This window comes from Mobula hypostoma, chromosome 18, assembly GCF_963921235.1.
Source record: "Mobula hypostoma chromosome 18, sMobHyp1.1, whole genome shotgun sequence".
Lineage (NCBI taxonomy): Eukaryota > Metazoa > Chordata > Chondrichthyes > Myliobatiformes > Myliobatidae > Mobula > Mobula hypostoma.
Genome location: NC_086114.1, coordinates 35823817 through 35846657, shown reverse-complemented (window position 1 = coordinate 35846657; position 22841 = coordinate 35823817). Strand labels below are relative to the sequence as shown.

Here is a 22841-nt window from a genome sequence, read left to right as displayed (position 1 = left end):
GGATCTTTGATGGATGTTGCCTCCTTGAGGCAGCACGTCCTATAAATTCTACATTTGTGGGGAGGTAGAAGTCTGTGACGTATTGGGTAAAGTCCACTGCTCTGTGAAGCTGCTTATGTCCTGCACATTCAAGTTACTGTACCAGACCTTGATGAAATCAGTCAAGATACTTTCAAAGTACATCTGTAGAAGTTAAAGTGTTTGGTGATGAGCTGAACCTTCTTAACCTCCTAAGAAAGTAAAAATGCTGATGTGCTTTCTATTGCAGTTTGGCATTCAATTCTATCATCCCTTCAAAACTAATCAATAAGCTTCAAGACCTTGGCCTCACTAACTCCCTGTGAAATTGGATCCATTATTTCCTCACTTGCTGACCCCAGTCAGTTTGGATTACAACATCTCCTCCACAATTTCCATCAGCACAAGTGCACCACAGGGCTGTGTGCTTAGCCTTTAATCTACTCGCTTTATGCTTATGACTGTGTGGCTAAGCACAGCTCCAATGCCATATTCAAGTTTGCAGATGACAGCACTGTCATAGGCCAAATCAAGTGTGAAGACGAAGCAGCATATAGGAGGGAGATTGAATATCAGGCTGAGTGATGCCACAACAACCTCTTACTCAATGTCATCAGGGCAAAGGAGCTGATTATTGACCAAGAGGATGCAACCAGAGGTTCATAAGGCAGTCCTCATTGGAAGATCAGAGATGGAGTGGGCCAAGGACGGAGCAGGAAGCAGCAGAGAGACATCCTGTAATGATCAATAAACCAATTGCTTGGAATCAAATGACCTTGTCTGTGTCTCAGGGCTGGGTGTGTCTGCACCCACGCCACCTCCTGCCCTGGCACTCCTCTGTCCCACACCCTTGCCATTCCCAAAATCCTTTGCTCCCACTAAATAAATCACTGCTTTATTTGGAAGGAGTGTTTGTAAAAAGGAAAGAGGGAAAAGAGCAAAGAGTTGCACCTTCTGAATCTACAATGCAACTGTAGTGAAAGTGCAGAAGGCTTTGTTGGTAATTATGTAAAATTGTCTGGATTTTGAAGAACTCAAGAAGATTGCCAAGTACCAAAATTCAAGAAAAGCCAAATACAGAAAGCAAGAATCAAAATCAGAATCGGGTTTTATATCACTGTCAGTTAGATGATCTTGTAGCACAGTTAAGAGATTAGCAAGTATGATATTGTGACCTTCACTGAGTTGTGGATGAAAGAAAATTAATCATTGGGAACTTCACATCCAAGGATACACATTGTATTGAAAAGACAGGCAGATAAGCAGAGGCGATGGGATGACTCTGTTGGGGAAAAAAATGAAGTCAAAGGCATAGAAATGGGTGACAAAGGATTGGAAGATATGAAATCCTTGTGGGTAGAGTTGAGAAACTGTAAGGGTAAAAAGACCCTGATAGGAGTTATCAGGTTGCAGGACATTGGTGAATGCATAGGGAGATTGGAAACTAGGTCCTGACATGCAGTTGCTGAGTACAAGATCTGGGATCCCAACAAACGGCACGGAGCATGCGAGTTGGAGCCTTGCTAAGTGGGAGTGAAGTGAAGGAACCCAGTGAGTGCAGCACACTATCACCTGGTGAGCTGAGATGCTAAAGCATTGAGATTTCTGAATACAGAGATTGCAGATTATCAGATGTTCACTACAGCTGGGTGCCACAGCGATCAGTGTTGGGGTTTCAACTATTTATGATACGCTTGGCTCAGAGGGACCAAGTGTCCTTAGCTAGACCCCTTCATGGTACAAAAATATTTAGGTTTGTGAATTGTGAGGGGAATACAAAGACCGTATGAAGGAATATAGACAGGTCATATGTGGGGGAAAAGTAGGCAGTTGGGAATATGATGAGTTCATCCCCAGATAGTTTAGCTACAATTCCAAGTATTATGAATTATAAGTTTATTTACTTTGGATGAAAGAATCAAAAAGCGAATTTTCAAACAAGGTGAACTTACAAAATGTTGTGGTACAAAGGTATCTGGGGGTCCTAGTGCATGAGTACAAAAAATTAGCAGGAAAGAACAATAGGTAATTAGGAAGATATCTCCTCAACAATGGAAAAACGTATTACGGTTGAGTGTCCAGTTTGCAAAACACATCTACAGTATTTAATCCAGAAAGGTGACTCTTAACCTGCTACCTGTTTTTTTTAGTTCTCCATTTCTCTTCCACTCTAATCAGTTTGTCTTTAGCCTCAACATTCTCACTTCATGGTTTTGCTTTCTGTTCTTGTTCATTCCCCCTTTGCTACATCCCCGGATAGTTTAGCTACAATTAAAAAGCCATCCTGCTCTAATGTGTGTCATAATGCTTCTCTCGGTGTCACCCCATCAGCAATCCCTTTGTTCTCTCTATTCGTCTATTTTTCTCTACAGATTAGTTGTTGGCCAGAAGGAACCACAATATACAAATCAATAGATTGGGATTAATCAAGGACAGGGGGTGAGCAGAAATGTTGAACAACATTGGTTGTAGCCCTGGACTAGAGCTAGTAAGAAGGTGACCCAGGTAGGTCAGGTGACTTTAAGGCACTGAGATGGAGGTCCATCAGTTCAACTGATGAGGAACACTATAAGATTCAGGAGCTCCAGACATGTAAGGGAGACAACTCTCCAGAGACCAGCCATCACGGAAGTGGACGATCCCACGGACACGTGGAGATTGTGACCGTGAGGAATCCCTGGTCAGCATAGATTACTTTCTCGGGTAATGCCTTTTCTTTTCATTGTTCATGGAAGGTCAGGGAATTCTAGTGGGTGTGCACACATATAGTTAATTTGTGAACCCACGTGCTTTTAAGTTGAGACATTGAAGGCTACCTGTCAGTAAATACAGATTCTCTCTGTGCCTCTGATCATTATTACAAGTATATTGAATTTTTTAGCGTTTCCTATTTCTGATCGAATGGAGGAACATGGATGATACACGGGAGGTGGACATTTATTATAAATTGGCATCGGGTTTGGCACAAAATACAATACAGACAGGAAATAGATACATGGCTCCTACGGGTAGAAAATAGATTCATGGCTCCTGCACTCATATTGCACTATTTATTTTTTGTAACTTATGTCTTGCACTGTAGCTCTGCTGTGAAACAATAAACTTCATCCACTCCATCCGCCAAAAGTAGAACTTCCCGGTGGCCAAGCATTTTAATTCTGATTCCCATTCCTATTCTGACATGTCGGTCCATGGTCTCCTTTTGTGTCAAGACGAGGCCACCCTCAGGGTGGAGAAACAACACCTTATGAATTCCGTCTGGGTAACCTCCAAACTGATGGCATGAATATTGATTTCTTCTTCCGGTAATACTCCCCAACCCTTTTTCTTTTTCCCAATCTTGCCTCTTACCTCTTCTCACCTCCTTCAGGGTCCCCTTCCTCTTCCCTTTCTCCTCTCCTGTCAGATCCCTTCTTCCCCAGCCCTTTACCTGGATTCACCTATCACTTTCCAGCTATCCTCCTTTCCCAACACCCCCCTCCACCTTTTTATTCTGGCGTCTTTCCCCATTCCTTTCCAGTCCTGAAGAAGTCTCTCGGCCCGAAACATCGACTGTCTATCCCTTTCCGTAGATACTGCCAGACCTGCTGAGTTCCTCCAGCATTTTTGTGTGTGTTGCAACGTTTAATGATTAACACATTCAAGATGCTGGAGAAACTCAGCTGGTCAGACAGCATCTGTGGGAAAAAATGCACAGTCGACGTTTCGGGGGAGACTCAAATTTCACGATTTATGTCAATAATAATAAACCTGATTCCCTTCAAACTGTAACTTTGATCTTTCTCTCCCTACAAACATTGCTGGACTTTTTGAGTATTTACAGCATTTTCAGCTTTCCTTTCTGAAGATAGTCACTTTGCTTTCAGACGGGAAAGATTCAATGTCAATGAGTCCCGACTCAGGATCCTTCACCAAGGTGGTCGAGGTGTGGCTCCGCCCACCAGTCACGTGCCCACGACGGAACGGAGGTTGCGCGCCGGCGCAGTTGCCACGTCGCGGCGAAGCGGCGTGAGGGAGCGGGCGGCCCTTCGCTGTGTGGATTACTGCCGATGTCCCGACGGTAAGCGGCGGCCTGCGTGGTGGGGCGCTGAGAGGCCGGCCGGGCTGCGTGGCACGGTTGACGCGAACCAGGAGCGTGCAACAGTGGGCAAGGGGGTAGGCCTTAGTCCCTCCACAGGCCCCGACCCTGCTGCCCGCCGTATGACAGCGCTGGAGTCTTGAGCGATCTCTTGCTGCTTTACCCGTGGTTCCTGCCCAACTCCCCACAGCCCTTCCTCAGCCATGGAGGCTACAGTTTCCAGGCTTCTCTGTTACTAATGACTCTGAGAAACTCCCATACAACTTCTCAGCTCCTGTAGTCGAGCTCGGAATCCCCGCCTTTTTATAAACTTTTGCATTTGGAATCACTGTCGCCTTATGTTCTGATTCACGAAATAGTTCCTCTAACAGCCCAATCTCTGCGATCCTGAATGACTTTTAACATCTCTATTTTAATATATGTGTAAATACCTTGGATTTCTGCCTCCAATCTCTCCCGGTCCCAAACTTAGAATCTGATCAAACTCTTATCCCACCCATCACCCCCTCTGCCCTTACCCACTTCACCCTTGTCCTCTACCCTCTGACATTCCTCTTGTCTCAGTACCCGTAATTTGCGCCGTCCTGGTCCCTCCCCTTCTCCCAGCCCCACCCTAATCTTCCTAAATCTTGTCCTGGTATCTTGGACCCTCAATTCCTCCTTTTGCAATCCCCTCCCCCTCCAACACCTCTTCCCCTCCCCCTCCATCACCTCTTCCCCTCAAAAATAATTGCTTCTCAGATGAGGTGCCACTATGTAACTGAACTTAAAATCTGGAGTTCCCTTTGAATCTGCGTCTGCACTTATTTTAGAATCAATTCCAAATAGTCATTTAATCCCATTCCCATTATAAATTATTTCCAAATTTGTTAAATTTCCAAAGAAATTAGAACTGCTCAGCAGGTTGAGTAGAGGGAAAAGCATTTTATCATTTTGATAGATGACTTTTTATCAAAGCAAGGCTAAATTAAAAAGCAAATGTTGTAAACTGTGAGAAGAGCTAGTGATGTTTGTGCCAGGCTGGAGGATGAAAGACTGGATGTTAAACAAGTGGTGGTGTCAGCTGAGAGGGACTGTGAATGGCTTGTTGATCACTGTAAATTAGTCTGTAAGGAAAATGTGTAAATAGAAGGCATTTCTATTGCCTTTTATTTTAATTCTCTGTTTAATTTCTACTCTGACATTTGTCTTTGGTCTTTTACACTGTAGAATGAGGCCAGGCTAAACTTGTCAGATAGCTTACATCTAGAAACGTTCCAGCCCTTGGGAATTAATACTGAATTTAAAATTGCAGACTTGCAGCCTATCCAATTTGTATCAGAGCTGTCTAGTTGTGATGAAAGATCATCAAATTGTGACATTAACTCAGATTTTCTCTACCCTCCTGCTGCCTGACTTGCTAAGTATTTCTAGTATTCTGTTTATTTCAGATTTACAACAGTAGTGTTTTGTGTCTCACTGATGAAGCATTAAACTTTGTTTCCTTCCTCAGTAACCCTTCATTCTGTTTCATTCTCTTCCTGATCAATCAGCAGTAAATTAATAAGCCTTCACCACAGCCTTCACCACTATCTGTCAGTTGGCAGCACCACCAGTAGCTGTATCCTTAAGGCTTTTGGCTTCACCTTAACAACATATCCCCTCTGTTTTTGCCTCCCTTTCTTTGATCTCTTCATCTTAAAACATGTTTAACTTCTAACTTTTCTTTGTTTTAATGAAAAATCACTAATCTGTAACTTAGCTGCTGCCTGATCTATTGAATATTTCTAGCATCTTTTTTAAATTTCAGATTTACAGCATGATGGCAGTTAACACTGGTTTTAATGTGTCTATATATGTATATACAGTATGTATTTGTGTATATTTACAGTATTTTGCGGTGTTAGGCACCCTAGATTTTTAATGTAAATGTTGTTTTAGATGTGTATTTTTGCCTCCTGCATTAGTGCAAATTTTAGCTTTGCAAGCATTAATTTTCAAAAATGTAAATGTTAGAGAATTTTTTTGTATTTTGTTAAAGAAAGTAACATGTAAGTAATAGACCACTTTTCAAATAAAAACTTGATTACTTTTTGGGTATATAGCCCAGCACATGATCAAACAAAGATGACAAACAGGATGCTAATAATCAATGACATAATGAGTTGAATGAACTAAACTGATTAACTGAAACAGAAATGGTTGTAGAAGGAATCAAGCTGGGCGAAGACAGCCAAACTAAAAGGTGAGGGTGTGGCACCTGTGACAGTCTAGCCTTTGAATCATCAATTCCATACCATGGTAAAAGTGAGCATAACAACAAGACACAAGGAGGTCACCCTGAATCAGCAATGTGTCTTCCAAGTACACATTTCAAAGCAGGCAGGAGGTTTCAAGGTGTGCTGTCCAAACTCTTCTGAAGAAACACAAAGAAACAGGCAAGGTTGAAGACCAGAAACACAGTATTCGGCCGCAGAAACTGAGTGCAGCAGACGAAAGACATCAAACTGATGTTCCTTCTAAATCATAAGAAGTCCACCACTGCTATCAGCTCTGAACTCACAGAAACCATTGGAAACCAAGTACACCCCTCTAAAGTCCAGAGAAGTCTTGTCAGAAGTGGTCTTCATAGAAGAATTGTTGCCAAAAAGCCATCCCTCCAAAGTGGAAACAATGCCAAGAGACTCACCTATGCACAAAAACACAAGGACTGGGGTGCTGAACAATGGCAGCAAGTGCTCTAGAGTGAAGAGTCAAAATTTGAAATTGTTGGCTCAAACAGGAGGCAGTTTGTTTGTAAAAGAGCTAGATGAATGTCTGTAGCCAACGATGAAGCATGCTGGAAGTTCTCTGCAGTTCTGGGGCTGCATTTTTGCAAATGGAGTTAGTGATCTGGTCAGAATTAACGGAATCCACAATGCTGAGAATTACAGGCAGATTCTCATTCATTGCGCAATACCTGTTAGGGAGGCATCTGATCAATCCCAACTTCACTCTACAGCAGGACAATGACCCCAAACACCTGGTCAAGATCATAAAGAGTTCTGTTCAGTGAAAAAAAGAACAAAGAATTTTGTATGATCTCCACAGTGCCCTGATCTTAACACCATCGAGGCTGTCTAGGATTATCTGGAGAGACAGAAGCAAGTGAGACAACCAAAGTCTGCAAAGGAACTGTGACAAGTTCTCCAAGATGCTTGGAAAAACCTACTAGCCAATTTTCTTATAAAATTGCATGGCAGTGTATCGAAGAGATTTGATGCAGTTTTAAAGGCAAAAGGTGGTCATACCAAATATTGATTTGATTTAGCTTTTTACTGTTTTGGGCTTTTCTAGTGATTTTTTTTGATATTTAGAAACTTCATTATTTTTGAAAGCATCTTCTCTTCACTGATTATTTTTACATGTGCTGAAGACTTTTGCACAGTATTGTATGTGTGTGTGTATACAGTACTGTGCAAAAGTTTTGGATGTGTGTGTATATATAAAATATAGCTTTGCATATATATACATACAGGTTTATCTTTGCACACTTGATACTGTGAACTCTTGCCTCCTTTTAGCACAGTGAGTTGGCAGCTGCTAAGAAGCTGGCTGGTTCCATCTCAAGGAATTCATTCTTCAAAATTAATATCTGGGCATAATAACAATAGAAGATTAATAGAAAATCTAGTCCTCGTCATCTAGGCAAATGGATGTAAGGATGATGGAGGGATATGGTCAAGGGGTGAGGAGGAGGGATTAGTGTTTGGGTGTTTTTGATTTGCTTTTTACCTGGTGTGGCACAACTTTGTGGGCCGAATAGCCTGCTCCTGTGCTGTACTGTTGTCTGTTCTGTGAATGATGGTAGGTGACCTTGACGAGAACATTGTTTACTTTCTAATATTGGGCAGTTTGTCATGATCACTTTTTTTGTTTCAGGCTAATAAGATAAAATGAAGCTGAAAGAGATTGAGAGGACAGCTGTTCAGTCCTGGAGTCCTGCTTCACATCATCCCCTTTATTTGGCCACAGGTAAATGCAGAAAATGCTTCAAATCACAAGTATCTTACAATGTAAAGTTTTTTAAAAATTGCTTCCATTTTGGAATTGGTGGTATTCTTATAAGCAATTTTGCTTATATTTTTCTTTTGGTATAGTTGTTAACAAAATATCTTTTTTGTAAATATATGTGATCGTAACTTCTAAATGTGTCTTTCAAGCGTTGTTACTGGATTTTAGTTATTATAGTCATTTGGTGTTAGTTAATATTAACTAGGTCAAGATACAGTATGTTCTGCATCTCTAAAAGTGCCTGAAAATCAATATCCGGCAAACACTACTGCTGCATAAGTTTGACATTTTAATTCTCTTAGCAGTTTTTTAAATTGTGTGAAAGGAATTTGCACATTATACAATCTTGAATGACTTGATTGAACATTAGTGCATGAAGCAGTGTGCATTGTCCTCTGACAGCACTGGCAGACCATAGCATTTATTGAACTACTCTTTGTACTTCAGTGGATTACCTGCAGATCCAGCATCTGCAGATTTTTTCTTGTTTGTACCTGACCAAATATGGTTTTACTGTGGGTCTGTGTCCAAAGGCGTGTTATAAGAGTCTACAGCTTTTTATTGTCATACAGCAGAACTCCTTGTTGAAGTAAGCAAGATCAGGACATATTAGATAGATTTGAATGTCAGTAAAGTATTACTAAAGTATAAAAAGAGCAAGTGTGAATTTAAATAGCGGCTTTCTTGAGCGCTACTTCCTAAGTACCTTATAGTTAATTAAGTACATTGTCAAGTGATTTCTATGCAGAGGTCTAGCCCAATAACAACCGTGTGTAAACTTGTAGTGGTAATGGTGGAAGGATAAATATTAGTGAAGGGACCAGGAAGGCAGTCGTCTCTTTGAGTAGTGTAATGGTGTTCTGCACTTGAGAAGTCTTGGTTTAATATTTCAACAATAACCAACTGTATTTGCATAAAATTTTTAACATATAAAACAACCCGATACGCCCCACAGAGTTACTGAAATTGACATCTCAGATGAAAAGTGGCAGCTTTCACAATATAACACTCCAACTGTAGTATTCTGAACAGTTAACCCTGATAATGTACTCCAGATATTATCAGGGTTGACTGTTCAGGATATTACAGTTGGATTCAATATTGCTCATTTCAGCAACATGATTATCAACATGTATAATAGTGACTGTGTTACTTAACTAATCCCCCATTCAGCAACACATTTTCATGCTTTCAGCCAACATCATTAACATAATTTTCTTGGCCCCCATCTCTTGTTACACAGGGCATACAGCTCAAGACTGATGATTGTAGCTTTGGGCACTTAACACAATATTTAATAGCACATCTGTATATATTCAACACAACATAGGAATGTGGATATAAAGGCAATCAGAAAACGTGATTCCTTAGTTCATGGTCCTTGTCCATATCATAAGTGACTTCAGCGCACTGAATTTACGACAAGGTGCTTTGGCACATTCTGATGTTGTGAAAAGAGCTATAAAAGTGGAGGTTTTTTTATCTTTACTGTTTTCTTCACCGTATATGTTACATTTCCAAATCCTATCTGCTTTTCAAATTGTTCAAACAATGGTCATGGACTTATGGGTAACTTTTGAATAGTTCATTAACATCACTTTTAAATTACTTAAAATTATCAATTATTATTGTAGAGTAAGTTATACTATTATCCTTTAAACTATAGGTACCTCAGCACAACAGTTGGATGCTACCTTCAGTACAAATGCAGCATTAGAGATCTATGAGCTGGATTTTTCAGATCCATCACTGGATGTAAAGTTGCGGGGCTGTCTACCTGCGACCACCAGGTAAATATGTGGTGTACATACCCAACGTGGTAATAATCCATAAATTACTAAAGAGAATTCCTGGGCAAATGGCACTTGTTCGTAGCAGAACCTAGCTGTTTGACTATTGGGCTAAATTCTTATAGAGGGACTTGTTGCCTACTTGGAACAGTCTCTGATCCATACCTTCTTTTACGTCGCTGACTCCTTTGGTACTGCTTCTCGCACCTGTGCTGAACTCATCTATTTTATCACCTTTGCCTCTAACTTCCACCCCACGCTCAAATTCATGTGGACCATTTCCAGAACCACTCTCTTAGACTCCATCTTAGAGGACAAAGTACCCATTGACTCCCACAGCTACCTTGACTATATCTTGTAAGGCTGCCATTCCTGTCTCCCAGTTTCTCTATGTCTGCTGCATCTGCTCTCAAGATGAGGCCTTCCATTACAGAATGTCTGAAATACTGACCTTTTTCAGGAAATGGAGGTTCCTGTTTGCTGTGATTCATGAAGCCCTTTCTGATTGCCTCTGTTTCTTGGACTTTTGTTCTCGCCCCACCTCCCTCCAATTGGAACAGAGATAGAGTTCCACTTCTCCTCACCTCTCACTCCCATTAGCCATTGTGTCCAGCTCATCCATCCTCAGTCATTTCCACAACTGCATTGTTATCCCACTACCAGCCTCATCCCTTCCCCACCTCTTTCTGCTTTCTGTAGGACTGCACCCTACACCACTCCGTAGTCCACTTATCCCTCCCTTATCCCTGGCATATTCCTGTATAATTCCAAGAGTTGTAATGCTTATTCTTATACCTCCCTCCTCTCTTTCATCTGGGGATGTTAAACTGCCCTTCCAGGTGAGACAAAGATTCCCATATACCTCTTTCAACTTCATTCACTGCGGATAGTCTCCCAGTGTGGTCGCCTCTATCAGCGACACCAAGCACAGACTGGAAACCAACTTGCAGAGCAGCTGCATTCATCTTGAGCTCTCATTTGAAGGCCATTTCAATTCCTGTTTTCATTTCCATGCTGCACTGTCCATGCTCGGCCTTCTCCACTGAGTGAGACCCAACACAAACTAGATGAACAACTTATATTCCCCTATAGTGTCTACAACCCAATAGCATGAGCATTGAGTTTCCCAGTTTTAGGTAACCAATCTCTCTGGTGTGCTTTCCCCCTTTTCCCACCCTCCCTCTCTCCTCCTCTCCTTCTCCCTTATCATCACCACTCTCCATGCCCCCCCCCAGCTCCCACCATCTCTTCCTCCCTCCTTCCCCTTCCCTGTTGTTTCATTGGCTTCTTTTCACCACCTCCCCTCCCTTTTTTATACTGACCATCTCTCATCTCCACACATACAGGGTTCTGATCCATAACATTGACAGTTTCTCCCCGTGTACTCTTCAGCAAATGTTGCTCAGCCCATCGAGTTTCTCCAGCAGATTAATTGTTCAAGGAACTCTTGTTATGTAGCATAATTTTGAGGAAATAATAGAATCGCTAGCATTATTCTGTATAACTTCAGCAGAACAAAAGTGGCGAGATGACTTGTATGAGGATTAATGTGGTTCAAAAGTTTTCTTGGGATGTACAAAGAAATTGTATGTGGTAAATGTTACAGATTTCACAAACTTATTTGGAGCAACCATGGTATAAGTTCTGACGGAGTCATAGCAGCTGGAGGGGACACTGGGACCATCACCCTTTATAGCGCAGAACAGATTCTTACAGCTGGAAACGATCCCATCATTGGCCAGAGTTCGAAACATGGGGGCCCTGTCCGAGGGTTGGATTTTAACCCCTTTCAGGTATTGAAACTGTGGTATTGCTTATATTTAAAAGCACCTTCACTACTGAGTAATATATAGTATTACTTGCCGCTCTGTTTATCATTTTACAAAATAGCAGGAAACTTTTATTTTGTCATTTTTTTTGCAAAGTAATTAATATGTTTGTAGGCTACTACTCCCTGGCATCTATTGTGCATTTTAAAAAAAATCATGAATTGATTACAGAAGTACGCTGTAACAAAAGGGGAGGGAACATCGACTTAGACTATGAGAGGCCTGCGTCAGGCATTTTCATACCTTACAAGGTGCAGATTGGAAGTCTGTGTGGGGCGCCACTCCTCACACAGACACTACAGCAATCACTAATCACTAGAGCAGTGTGTGGTTAAGCGCCTTGCTCAAGGACACAATCACGCTGCCACAGCTGAGGCTTGAACTAGCGACCTTCGGATCACTAGACGAACGCCTTAACCACTTGGCCACGTGCCTAACACAAATTTGCTGTACAAAAATTCCATCTATATTATCCAAAGACTTGCAAGGGTCTTCAGTTTTCAATTGGGCTGCCTAGTTTTTCTGTTAGGAGGGTAATAACAACTTGAAGGGGTGGGGGAGGGGTACAAAATACATACTTCCAAAAGTTGGTAGATTCCTCCAGCATTCCTCCTCCTGTATTCAGTATGACTTGGTGGATAATAATTCAAGGCATATTGTCAAGAATAGTAAAAATTATTGATTCTTTATTCATTAGTGCTCAATGCAGTTTGTGGGAATTGTGATATCACTTAAATTATGCTGATGGTATCTTTAGATAGAAGTCTGTTCAAGCAGTTTTAACTTGTACAGAATGATCTGGCATTATATTTTTTGACACAATCCCAAATATCCTCCGTCTAACTCTGGGATTTTTGAATGAATTGTTTATTCTGCTATACAAACATGGCAAAGAGTTGAGATATGATTTTGAAGAGGTTCAATTGTCTAAAGGAAACTTGTAATCTAATAATAAACAGCAGCATGGTTTTGGGAGGCAGGGAAACACTGCACCGTACTTATCCAAGTTAACTGCAATGCTGGTCAGGTTAATTGATATTTCTGCAACATGACATGACTTTTAGCAGTGACATGGATAATGCAATTTGAATTTATCAAAGAAGTTCATGAGGGGGGGAAAATGTGTAACAAAGATACGGCCAATAAAGATGCTCAGAAATGTTCCCTATGTCTATTTAGATTTTGATATTTCAGTCACTCTGGATGGTAGACAGAATGTACTGACATTCGAAGGGCTTAATTTGAAAGGATAGGTTGTGTATAGCCCAAGTTATATCACTTTGTACTGTTTAAGATGATTACAGGATTTGATAGGTTAATTAGAGAGAAGCCATTTCCTGTAGTGAGGGAGTCAACAACAGGGAGGGAAAAATAATTTAAGTTAATAGATATTTGTTCTGTAGGACGTTAAGGTATATGGATGGCTAAAAATCAATTCCTGGTATAATTAAATATCAGACCCGACACCGGGGGTGGGGGTGGTTACAGCATGTTTTAACCTTGTTGCTGTATTATGAAATGTTGGGTTTGACCTTTGAATTATTGTTTTGTTTTTCTTAGAGCAACCTGATTGCTTCTGGAGCTAATGATTCTGAGATATATATTTGGGATTTAAATAACTTCAGTACACCAATGACACCAGGAGCAAAATCACAGGTATGTTGCAATTATCGACATTGATGTATACTGCACATCGTATCGAATCTCTGTTGATTGTACAGATAATTGCTGGACAGAAATTCCCTGGTTCACAGGAGGGAGGCAGTGGGGTGTTGATTTGTTCAAGTGCCAACTCCTGATCATTACTCATGATACTTTAGCCTCCTTTTTTGAGTATATAAACAACACAATTAGAATAGCAATCTTAACTGATACCCTACTTTTAATATTGTGAATGAATTTTTATATATATTGAAATATGTTTAAATTGTCCTTGATATCAGTACTTAAAGCTCAATAAATAGAAACTGCAGTATTTTTCCAAGCTCTGTATATTTGGACACCACATAAAAATATTTACTTAATCTTCTTTTGCAATGAAAATAACACAACTCTTTTGCTCTCTTTTTTCCTATCTAACCATATGCAGCAAAGAGAGGTAAGGTTTGAATTGAGAATTCTGTTTGTAATATAAGGATCTGCATAATTAACTCTGCAGAATCTCTCCTTTTTATGTGCTTTGCCTATTCTCTTTTCTGCCCTCTTGCTTTATTCTGCAGCTTTTTTTTTACAATGTAATGTGGCTTTAAATACAGTATCATCTATGTTTCTTTCCTGTTGGTCGTAATGGGTGTGTAGCTCCCTCTGCATAAAGGTCTTGTGAATTTGCTCTCTTCTCAACATCGAATGAATGTGGGTCACGCTGACAACACACACAAAATGCTGGAGGAACTCAGCAGGCCAGGCAGCATCTATGGAAAAAAAGTACGGTTGGAGTTTCAGGCTGAGACCCTTCATCAATTGTGTAATCCTGATGAAGGGTCTCTTCCCAAAACGTTGACTATACTCTTCTCTGTCGATGCTACCTGGCCTGCTGAGTTCCTCCAGCATTTTGTGTGTGGTGCTTGGATTTCCAGCATCTGCAGATTTTCTCTTGTTTGTGGTGGGTCACCCTGAGATGTGTTTATTACCCTGAGTGCATGTGCCTTTTGCTGCTTGGTTCTGGTGAACTGTAGGACTGGGTAGTTTGATTTAGTGGCATAACATGAATTAGCAGATACAAAGTTTACTTTGTGCTTCTGACAGTCCTGGTGAGAGGAGGTTCATACCTTTTTGAATGTGCAACCTTAAGACATAGGAGCAGAATTAGGCCATTTGGCCTGTTGAGTCGACTTCATCATTTAATCATGACTGATTTGTATAGCTACCTTGCCTCACCTCCCTACCGTTCATTAATTTTCTGACTTATATATGTCCATGAATTCTTCTTGTCATTATTGGATTTATAAACGTTCGTTGGTTTATGGCCATAGAAGGAACGTTTATGTTGACAACCATACAAATCTATTAACTACTTCACATTAAACTTCGCACTGTATTCAATATGTGTAGCTCCACTGTAATCTCCATTACGTCTCTTCCCTTTAACATTTTCTTCTATCTCTGGTTGCTCAAGTTTTTGTTCCTATCTCATTGCCCTTTAGTTCACATGGACTCATTTCCAATCTGAATGTTTTCTGGTATCTGTGATGCTATTTTGTGAGTACTAGTTCTGTTTGCATATCTCTGCTCATCTTTCATTAGGGTTTCTCTCATTTCAGCCATTGTTCATCTCTGGATTCTGTTTTCAGTTAGATATCAACTAGATTTGCACAGAAGTTCACATAATTTTTGAAACCATTTATAAGAGTATTAGTCATAGTCATACTTTATTAATCCCAGGGGAAATTGGTTGTTTCTTAATTAATTTTATTCATGTTATTTAATGTATATATTTTGTGCAAGTTGGAGCAAAGTTGCTCCTTGTTGGTACCAGAAGTTAAAATTTTAATTCATTGCTGTTGTACATATGGGATATATTGGGTATAATGCAGTCTCAAATTATTAGTCGAAATTTATGGTATAAGATGATAAAAATCACATTAAAATTAGCAGAGCCAGATACAAATGGTATTGAAAGAAGTACACAGGACTTGGGTGTATAAAGGTAGATGTGTTACATTATAGTTCAAAAGACACCATTTCCGTGAAGAAGGTGATTGTTGATAGAATACACCCATATGAGCAAGAAAACAGAATCAGATGCAGATAAAAGTAATCTTCAAAATCTAACTGATAGATTAACTTCAGCGAAAATGTCCCTAAGAGTCCGAGGTTGGTGAAACCAAAACGTAGGATGTCTAATCTAAAATTTGTTTATGTACATACAACCAAATTCACATTGGCATTATGGGATAATGTGCAGGGGCTCGAGAGACCTGACTCATGAAAATGCAACTTTACACAAATTCTCCCATACATTTGTAAAGGATTTTTGAAGGTAATAATGTTTCATGGTATTCAATCATGACTATATACAGTATATTGAATTAGTTTAATGATGGGTACTGTTTGGGTGATTACCAACTGAAATGAAGGAATTATAGTAATTCTGGCACTATAGAATGTAGAAGGATATGGTATGGGTTGTTAGAGAAAATGGACATTTCGAACTTGCTGACAGTTCTCAGGGATGGAGCCCTCGTATAATCTGTTGACTGCCTGTATACAACTTTCCTGGCAGGAATACACTTCAATCCATTCAGACTTTTTTTCTAATGGAATTAAATTTTAATGGAAATAGTGTCAATATTTGTTGAGGACAGATAGACTCTTCTGTATGCCTTCATATTTGATACTCAACAGTTTGTATTTGGAAGGCTGTCTGTTTTATTTTTATTTTAATTGTTTTTTGACTAGGAGTTTTTTTTAATGAGAAATTAGATAATTGTATTTTAAGTGCAAATCCAGATTAATTAAGACACAAACTTGGCTAAATTTTGTTCTGGATTTCTGCCCACTGGTTATCACTGTTAATGAGACTAGAAATCTTACCTCCTGAGTTTAGATTTGAACTGTTTGGCATTTGGTAACACTGGCTTCTGTTTCTTGATGATGTCCAGGGCAGAAAGTATGAAAGCATTCTGATCACCAACTTTGACAAGTTACATCTTGATGAGCATAAAGTGCAGCATTTTTAAACAAAAATATATAGTAATCTGTACCAAAAATTAATTTGTAGGAAAAAGAGATTAGAGAAGATGGAAGTGGATTATTACATTTTCAGTAAATCATAAAATGATAAAGCACAAAGTGGGGGCAGGGGTATCGTTGGGCACACTGATCCTCTCTTGTCTGTGTAAAATAATGTGAACCAATTATTACTTTTTTCTGTTGTTCCTTCCATCTTTTCCTTATGAAAGTTGCCATTGAATGACCACCTGCCATTTTTTCAAGTTATGGATGTGAGGTGATGTGATTGTCAGATTGAATTGTGATGTGAACAAAGAATCAACTTTTGAGTTTATTTGTCACAGGATGTAAATGTTGTTGGCAAGACTGACATTTATTTATTTCAATCTGTCCCAAATTTGCCGTTGAATTGGGTGGTTTGCCAAGCCATTTCATAGTTCAGTAATTTAACCACATAGCTGTATGTAACGCCAATCGGTAAATGCACAATGCGAGGGGAAGCAAAATTTCTGTCACCTTCACCAAGAAGTTGTCTCATAATCAACTTCCTAGCCTTTTGCTTCATCCCTCCCCCACCGAATTTCACCTATCGCCTGGCATTTCTCTCCCCCCCACCTTTCAAATCTACTCCTCAATTTTTTTTTCTCTAGTCCTGCAAAAGGGTTTCGGCCTGAAACGTTGACTGTACTTTTTTCCATAGATGCTGCCTGGCCTGTTGAGTTCCTCCAGCATTTTGTGTGTGTTGCTAAAGTTTCTGCCTCTTGTGTTTCATTTTTGATAAGTATATCCCAGTTAACTGGGAAGTTTTCAGTTTAAGCTGTGCATAACTAAGATTGAAGGCAGGTTTGTTCCATCGATCATTTGCTCTTTGATGCTCTTTATTTGACTATTGAAGATGTAAATGAAGCTAAATTCTTTTTTGATTTCGTGTTTTGCCGATCCTTCAAACTGAGTTGTGTTTCTCTTTGATCTTATTCTCCCATGATTGAGATGGATAAGCTTGCTACCATTGTATTTTTCAGTGTGAAGTGAGTCTAAGCTAGATGTCCATGTTAAATCTTCATTGAAAGTCTGTGCCATGTTTGGTCGGTTCTTTTATTTTTTCTTCTGCATTTAAGCTTTTGTTGCACTTGAAGTTCTTCCTACCTCTTACCGAATAAAGCCAGACTAAGGCTAAAGATGCAAAACTTTTAAATTTTGAAGTTACTGTCTTGTCCAGGGCTTGTTTATAGATAAAAATAGAAAATGCTGGAACCTTCTGATAAAAGGTCATCAATCTTTGGCCAAAGCAGCAATAGTATTGCTATTTTTTGCAAAGATCCTGCCCCACCAGTTGGGTATTTTTGGCATTTTCTGTTTTTAATCCTTGAATTCAATTATCCTTGCAATGCCCTAAATCCTGTGTTCATGAGCTTTATCACTGTTGAATATAACTTAATATAAGCTTTTAGACATCCCTGCATCCCTGTAACCCTTGGTGTCTGTCTACTATTTGTGAAATGCTGTGGGGAATTTCTATTGTTAAATATGTTATTTAAGTGGAAGCTGTAATTTATTTTGTATTTCTCTCATTTGATTCTGTGGATTTGTTGGTGCTTGGTGAACTTTTGATTCAGGCTGTTTGAGGTCTGTGGCACAGTTGGGGAAATCGCGTGTTGTATCTTGACATTATAGACAATTTGCACTGAAGGTTTTGTTTCTTTTTCAATTGGACCTTTTGAATTCATGCAGCCTTCTGAAGACGTCAGTTGTGTGGCCTGGAATCGACAAGTGCAGCATATCTTGGCTTCTGCTCATCCAAGTGGCAGAGCTGTGGTGTGGGATCTGAGAAAGAATGAACCTATCATCAAAGTTAGTGATCACAGCAATAGGGTGAGTAAATTGGTTGAAATCCCAAAGGTATCTTTCGTTGCTAAGGGCTTTTGTGTCTGGTGGGTGAAAGTAAGATTGTATTTAGTGCCTAATCATAGAGAAATTAATTTGAAATTAATGACTCTGTAGGAAGCTGCCTGCTAGCAGTATTTTTGTGAGGCATCAAAACCCGGGGTGTTCTGGAATATTCTGAGCTGAGCCGGGGTAGGGGGAAATAAACCATATGCAGCTATTCTGCTTTATGCCAGCCATAGTGCCACATAATGGGCTATTTTAGTTTGAATGGGGTTGCTGAGCTTTATTAAATTTGCCACAGGGGGTTTTAAAATTTCAATATATGTACATTTATAATTAAGTTAATGCCAACTGATTTTAAATGTTTCTGATGATCAGACATTTAGAAACAGAGAACTGATAGCACAGGCTGTCAAAGATCATCAGGTTAATGCTGGGGATGCGGTCTCATAATATATTATCCAGAATCCTTGATGCCATGTATTTCTCACTCTAGTTGGGGGAGACATGGAACCAAGGCCTTGTGGGGAGCTGTGCTGCTATGGAGAGTAAGTGTGGAAGGTGGGTCAGATCAGGCATGACCCAACTAACATTTAAAAGTTCATCAATTGTAAAAACTGCGTCTGTTTTCAAAAACAATAGGTTAGTTCTTAGTTCACTCACTGGTTCTAATGAGCCTTAGGAGAATGTCTGTCTTGCATCACTAGTATGGAAATAGATTTCATTAATATTACCCCAGCTCCTCGTTGGTGCAAGCTATAGCCATATGTGTTTTCAATTTAAGACTGATTGAACACACAAATGCCAGAAAAAAATACTGTTGGGATTCTAATCATTTGGTTTTCCTGTGAGCTAACTGAGGCAATGAAAAGATTTTTCTGAACATAATTTGTGTTATTCTAGCTAAGATTAATTTTGTGAAATCAGATTATCTCAGATCTTTTATCAAATGATCACTGAAATTTGCCTAGGTAAAGTAACCAACATGGTTTCACTTGTCTTTCATAGATGCGATGTTCTGGAATGGCTTGGAACCCTGAAGTTGCCACTCAACTAGTTCTTGCATCTGAAGATGATCGTATGCCTGTGCTACAAATATGGGACTTGCGGTTTGCAACTTCCCCTCTCAAAGTTCTAGAGAATCACACCAGGTACTGAAATATTGATTGGGGACAGTGTTGCAATTGCATATCTGCTGCCTTTAGGCAACAAAAGGGTGTGGTGGATAAGGAGATAGGAAATTTGTTACGTACCATTGGAAATGTGGCAGTGGCAAATTATCAGTATGATTACAAACAAATCAAAAGTTTATGGATGGGTCTTGGAGAATTGTAATCCATATTTTCAGTGGTAAGTTGCTTGCAATCTTTAAATTTGACTTTTCCCCCTCTAGAAATTTACGTACACAGTTATTTACTAATAATTAAAATTTCCTTTCTGTTTTTTGTAGCTGTTCTGTTTCCTCATTCTGCCTATATATATTTCACTTTTCCTCAGCTTTTGAATCACAGTCATTCTCTCCCTAATCATGTATATGATCTATCAAACCCTCTTATTCTACTTAAAAGTTCCCCTTCCTTGTGCTACCTATATAATTATCTCTGGTGCTTACCTTCATTTTTACCATGAAAGTAAAACTAGATACCGTAAAGTGTTATAGAATGTATTAAACATCTGAAATTAACAAGATTCCTGTAAAGCAGGAACTGAGCTGTTTTAGCACCTTGGGTCTAATAATTGTGTTGCAAAATTTGAAAACGGTACTCTGTTAGCTGGAAGCCACCGTATTGACAAAAAAGTAACATTTTTGACTGATTTGATTGGGATATATGCTTGGTTACAAGACCAATTTGCCAGCTAGAGAGTTGCTAAGCCTGGAGCTAATTATAAGACCATAAGGCATAGGAGCAGAATTAGGCCATTCAGCCCATTGAGTCTGCTCTGTCATTCCATCATGGCTGATTACGTTGTAAAGTGTGTGTAAAACAAAACATTCAGTATGAATATAAGGCACTGGACTGGAAAATGCTGTGTGCGTTCTGATCGTTTTAAAATTTTGTCAGAAGTAATCTGCCTGATAATGACTGTAATCTTCAATTTGGTGGTATTATTTTAAGATTTCCTGTGTATTTTTTTTCCTGTTCCTTCTACGTTTTAGAAACGATGCTCCAGGCTCTTCTTGTTCAAGCTGTCCTCCTTTCACCACAACCCTATCACTGTAACTCTGATGCTTGAAACTAGATTCAACTCGATGAGAAATCATGGAAAATTAAACTGAATCTTGTGGTCTAATGTTTCTTTATTTTTAAGTACAGCTTTTGCATGATTTTCTGATAGTTTCCATTTTATCATAGAGGTATTCTATCCATATCGTGGTGTCAAGCTGATGCAGAGTTGCTCCTTAGCAGTGCAAAAGATAATAGGATCTTGTGCTGGAATCCTAACAGTGGAGAGGTGGGTGACTGTCATTTATAGTCAGTACAACAATGCAAAAGTGCTAATTTTTTTCTAGATGATATAAAGAACTAACTGTTATGTAAGCCATGGTGGTTGATCTGTTAATGGGAGCAAATTATACTTTCTGCTTCAACTATCAATACATTAATGAATGGTTTTGCTAACTTTGGTGACGTGATTTGATGTTTCTGTGGATTGGTTTCAGGTAGTCTATGAGCTCCCAACAAGCACTCAATGGTGCTTTGATGTCCAGTGGTGTCCTCGTAATCCTGCAGTTCTGTCAGCTGCTTCCTTTGATGGACACATCAGTATTTACTCTGTAATGGGAGGAAGTCTTGAAGCACAGAATCAAGACCATGTTGACAAGGTAGGTGAATTTCTCTGTAGTCAGATAGTGTAGTACATCATTAAGGGATGTAGTTGGAGAGCTTAAGAAACCAAGTGCAGGACACGGAGTATTTAGGAATTGTACTAGCATTAACTTTCATCAAAAGTAACTAATTTTTTTCCTTTTTATTATAATGGTTATGCGTGATTTCTTAAGGGAACATGGATGCAATTTTCTCAATTGCTCCTTGCTAATGCATTTCCTATAAATGTGTCAAATTGTTTTCTCACCATACCCTGCAACTTTCCCCACATGGTTCCTCATCCTCCCCATTCCTCTCCATTTTCAGTAAGTTTCTTGTTAAATTGGAGCTCTCTCCAGCTTTTAAGCAGGAACATGTCTTTGATGTTGTTCTCTCTGATCTACTAGCAAACCTCATGGTTTATACTGTTTATTGATGCAGTTGCCCAACTCTGCAAAATTCTTAATATCCCTCATAATATCTCATCTGGCATTCACATTTTTGACTGATAATATATTGACTGCCATAAGGAGCTGTGATTGTTTATAGCTTTGAACATTGGGTTAATAATTCATTGCCATTTCAAAATCCATACAACTGAGGGAGAAGAGTGGGCTATTTGGTTCTTAACGCTTGCTCTGCTCTTCAGTTAGCTCCAAGCTCCTGCAGGTTCCCAGGGACCTTTTGCTTCCTTGCTTATCAAGAATCTATCTTCAGTCTTCCACAACCCTTTAAGGAAAACGATTCCAAAAATTCCTGATGCTCTATGGGGAGGGGGGGTGTGAAGAATTGTCTCACCTCATTATATTTTTAAAAAGCAATACCTACAGTGATTCACGATCATTCAAGAGGGAAAATTTTGTCCACCTTCACCATGTAAAAACCTTTTAGGATCTATTTTTTTAAAATTAAGACCCCACATCTCATTCTTCTGAACTGTAGAAGATATCAACCTTTCTTCATAAGGCATCCAACCCCTTCTAGGAATCAGTCCAATAAACCTTCTCTGGACTGCTTCCAATACATTTACAACAGCCTTTAACTAAAGAGAGTAAGATGGTACACAGTTCTTACAATATGGTCTCACCTATAGTTGAGGTAAAACTTGTCAACTGAGATATTCAATTCTCTTACCAATAAACAATATTATTCTGTTATCTTTCCTTTATGTCTGCTATGCCTCCATGCAAACCTATTGTAATTATGCCGTAGGGCTCTCAGATGATTTGCATCTCAGAGCTCTGCAGTCTCTAGATCATTTTGTATTTCTCCTGCCAAAAGGATAATTACACATTTATCCGTTTGCTAGATCTTTGCTCCCTCAACCCTTTGTAGTTTCCTTTATAGTATTTCACAAATTGATCCCTGATCTAAAAACACACCCACACACCCCACCCCCGCCAGGTCAGGCAGGAAATGTTGACTCTTAATTCCTTTTCATGGATGCTGCCTGACATGTTGGGTTCTTCCAGCATTTTGTGTGTACTATTCTGGATTTCCAGCATCTGCAGAATCACTTGTATTTATGATTTTCTGCTCTCGGATCTATTTTTATGTCGTCAGCAAATTAGTAACCATGCCATCTGTACCTTGTAAAACTTAGAGGCCCCAGATGTGATCCCTGTGGTACACTACTTTTTCCGAATTGCCAACCAGAAAAATAATTAGTTTTTCTTCTCTGTTTCTTGTAAGCCAGCCAGTCTTCTAGACATGCTAAAATTTTACCTCC

At 39.5% G+C, this 22841-nt stretch overlaps 1 protein-coding gene across 3 annotated transcripts in view; it reads left to right on the top strand.

Annotated features, from left to right (window-relative positions):
- Window positions 1-3948: 3948 nt before the first annotated feature.
- The window catches only part of sec31b (SEC31 homolog B, COPII coat complex component), a 97672-nt gene continuing 78779 nt past the window's right edge, over window positions 3949-22841 (top strand). For 2 of the 3 annotated variants that reach the window (XM_063070703.1, XM_063070704.1), the window contains exons 1-9: window positions 3949-4078; window positions 7997-8089; window positions 9795-9918; window positions 11525-11711; window positions 13308-13403; window positions 18150-18290; window positions 19314-19456; window positions 20660-20759; window positions 20968-21129. In XM_063070703.1, the coding sequence (XP_062926773.1) occupies window positions 8011-8089; window positions 9795-9918; window positions 11525-11711; window positions 13308-13403; window positions 18150-18290; window positions 19314-19456; window positions 20660-20759; window positions 20968-21129 (1032 nt within the window). In that variant the 5' untranslated portion in view covers window positions 3949-4078; window positions 7997-8010. Of the gene's footprint in view, window positions 4079-7996; window positions 8090-9794; window positions 9919-11524; window positions 11712-13307; window positions 13404-18149; window positions 18291-18801; window positions 18854-19313; window positions 19457-20659; window positions 20760-20967; window positions 21130-22841 lie in introns of those variants that run through there. The other variant, XM_063070705.1, reaches the window with a different exon arrangement.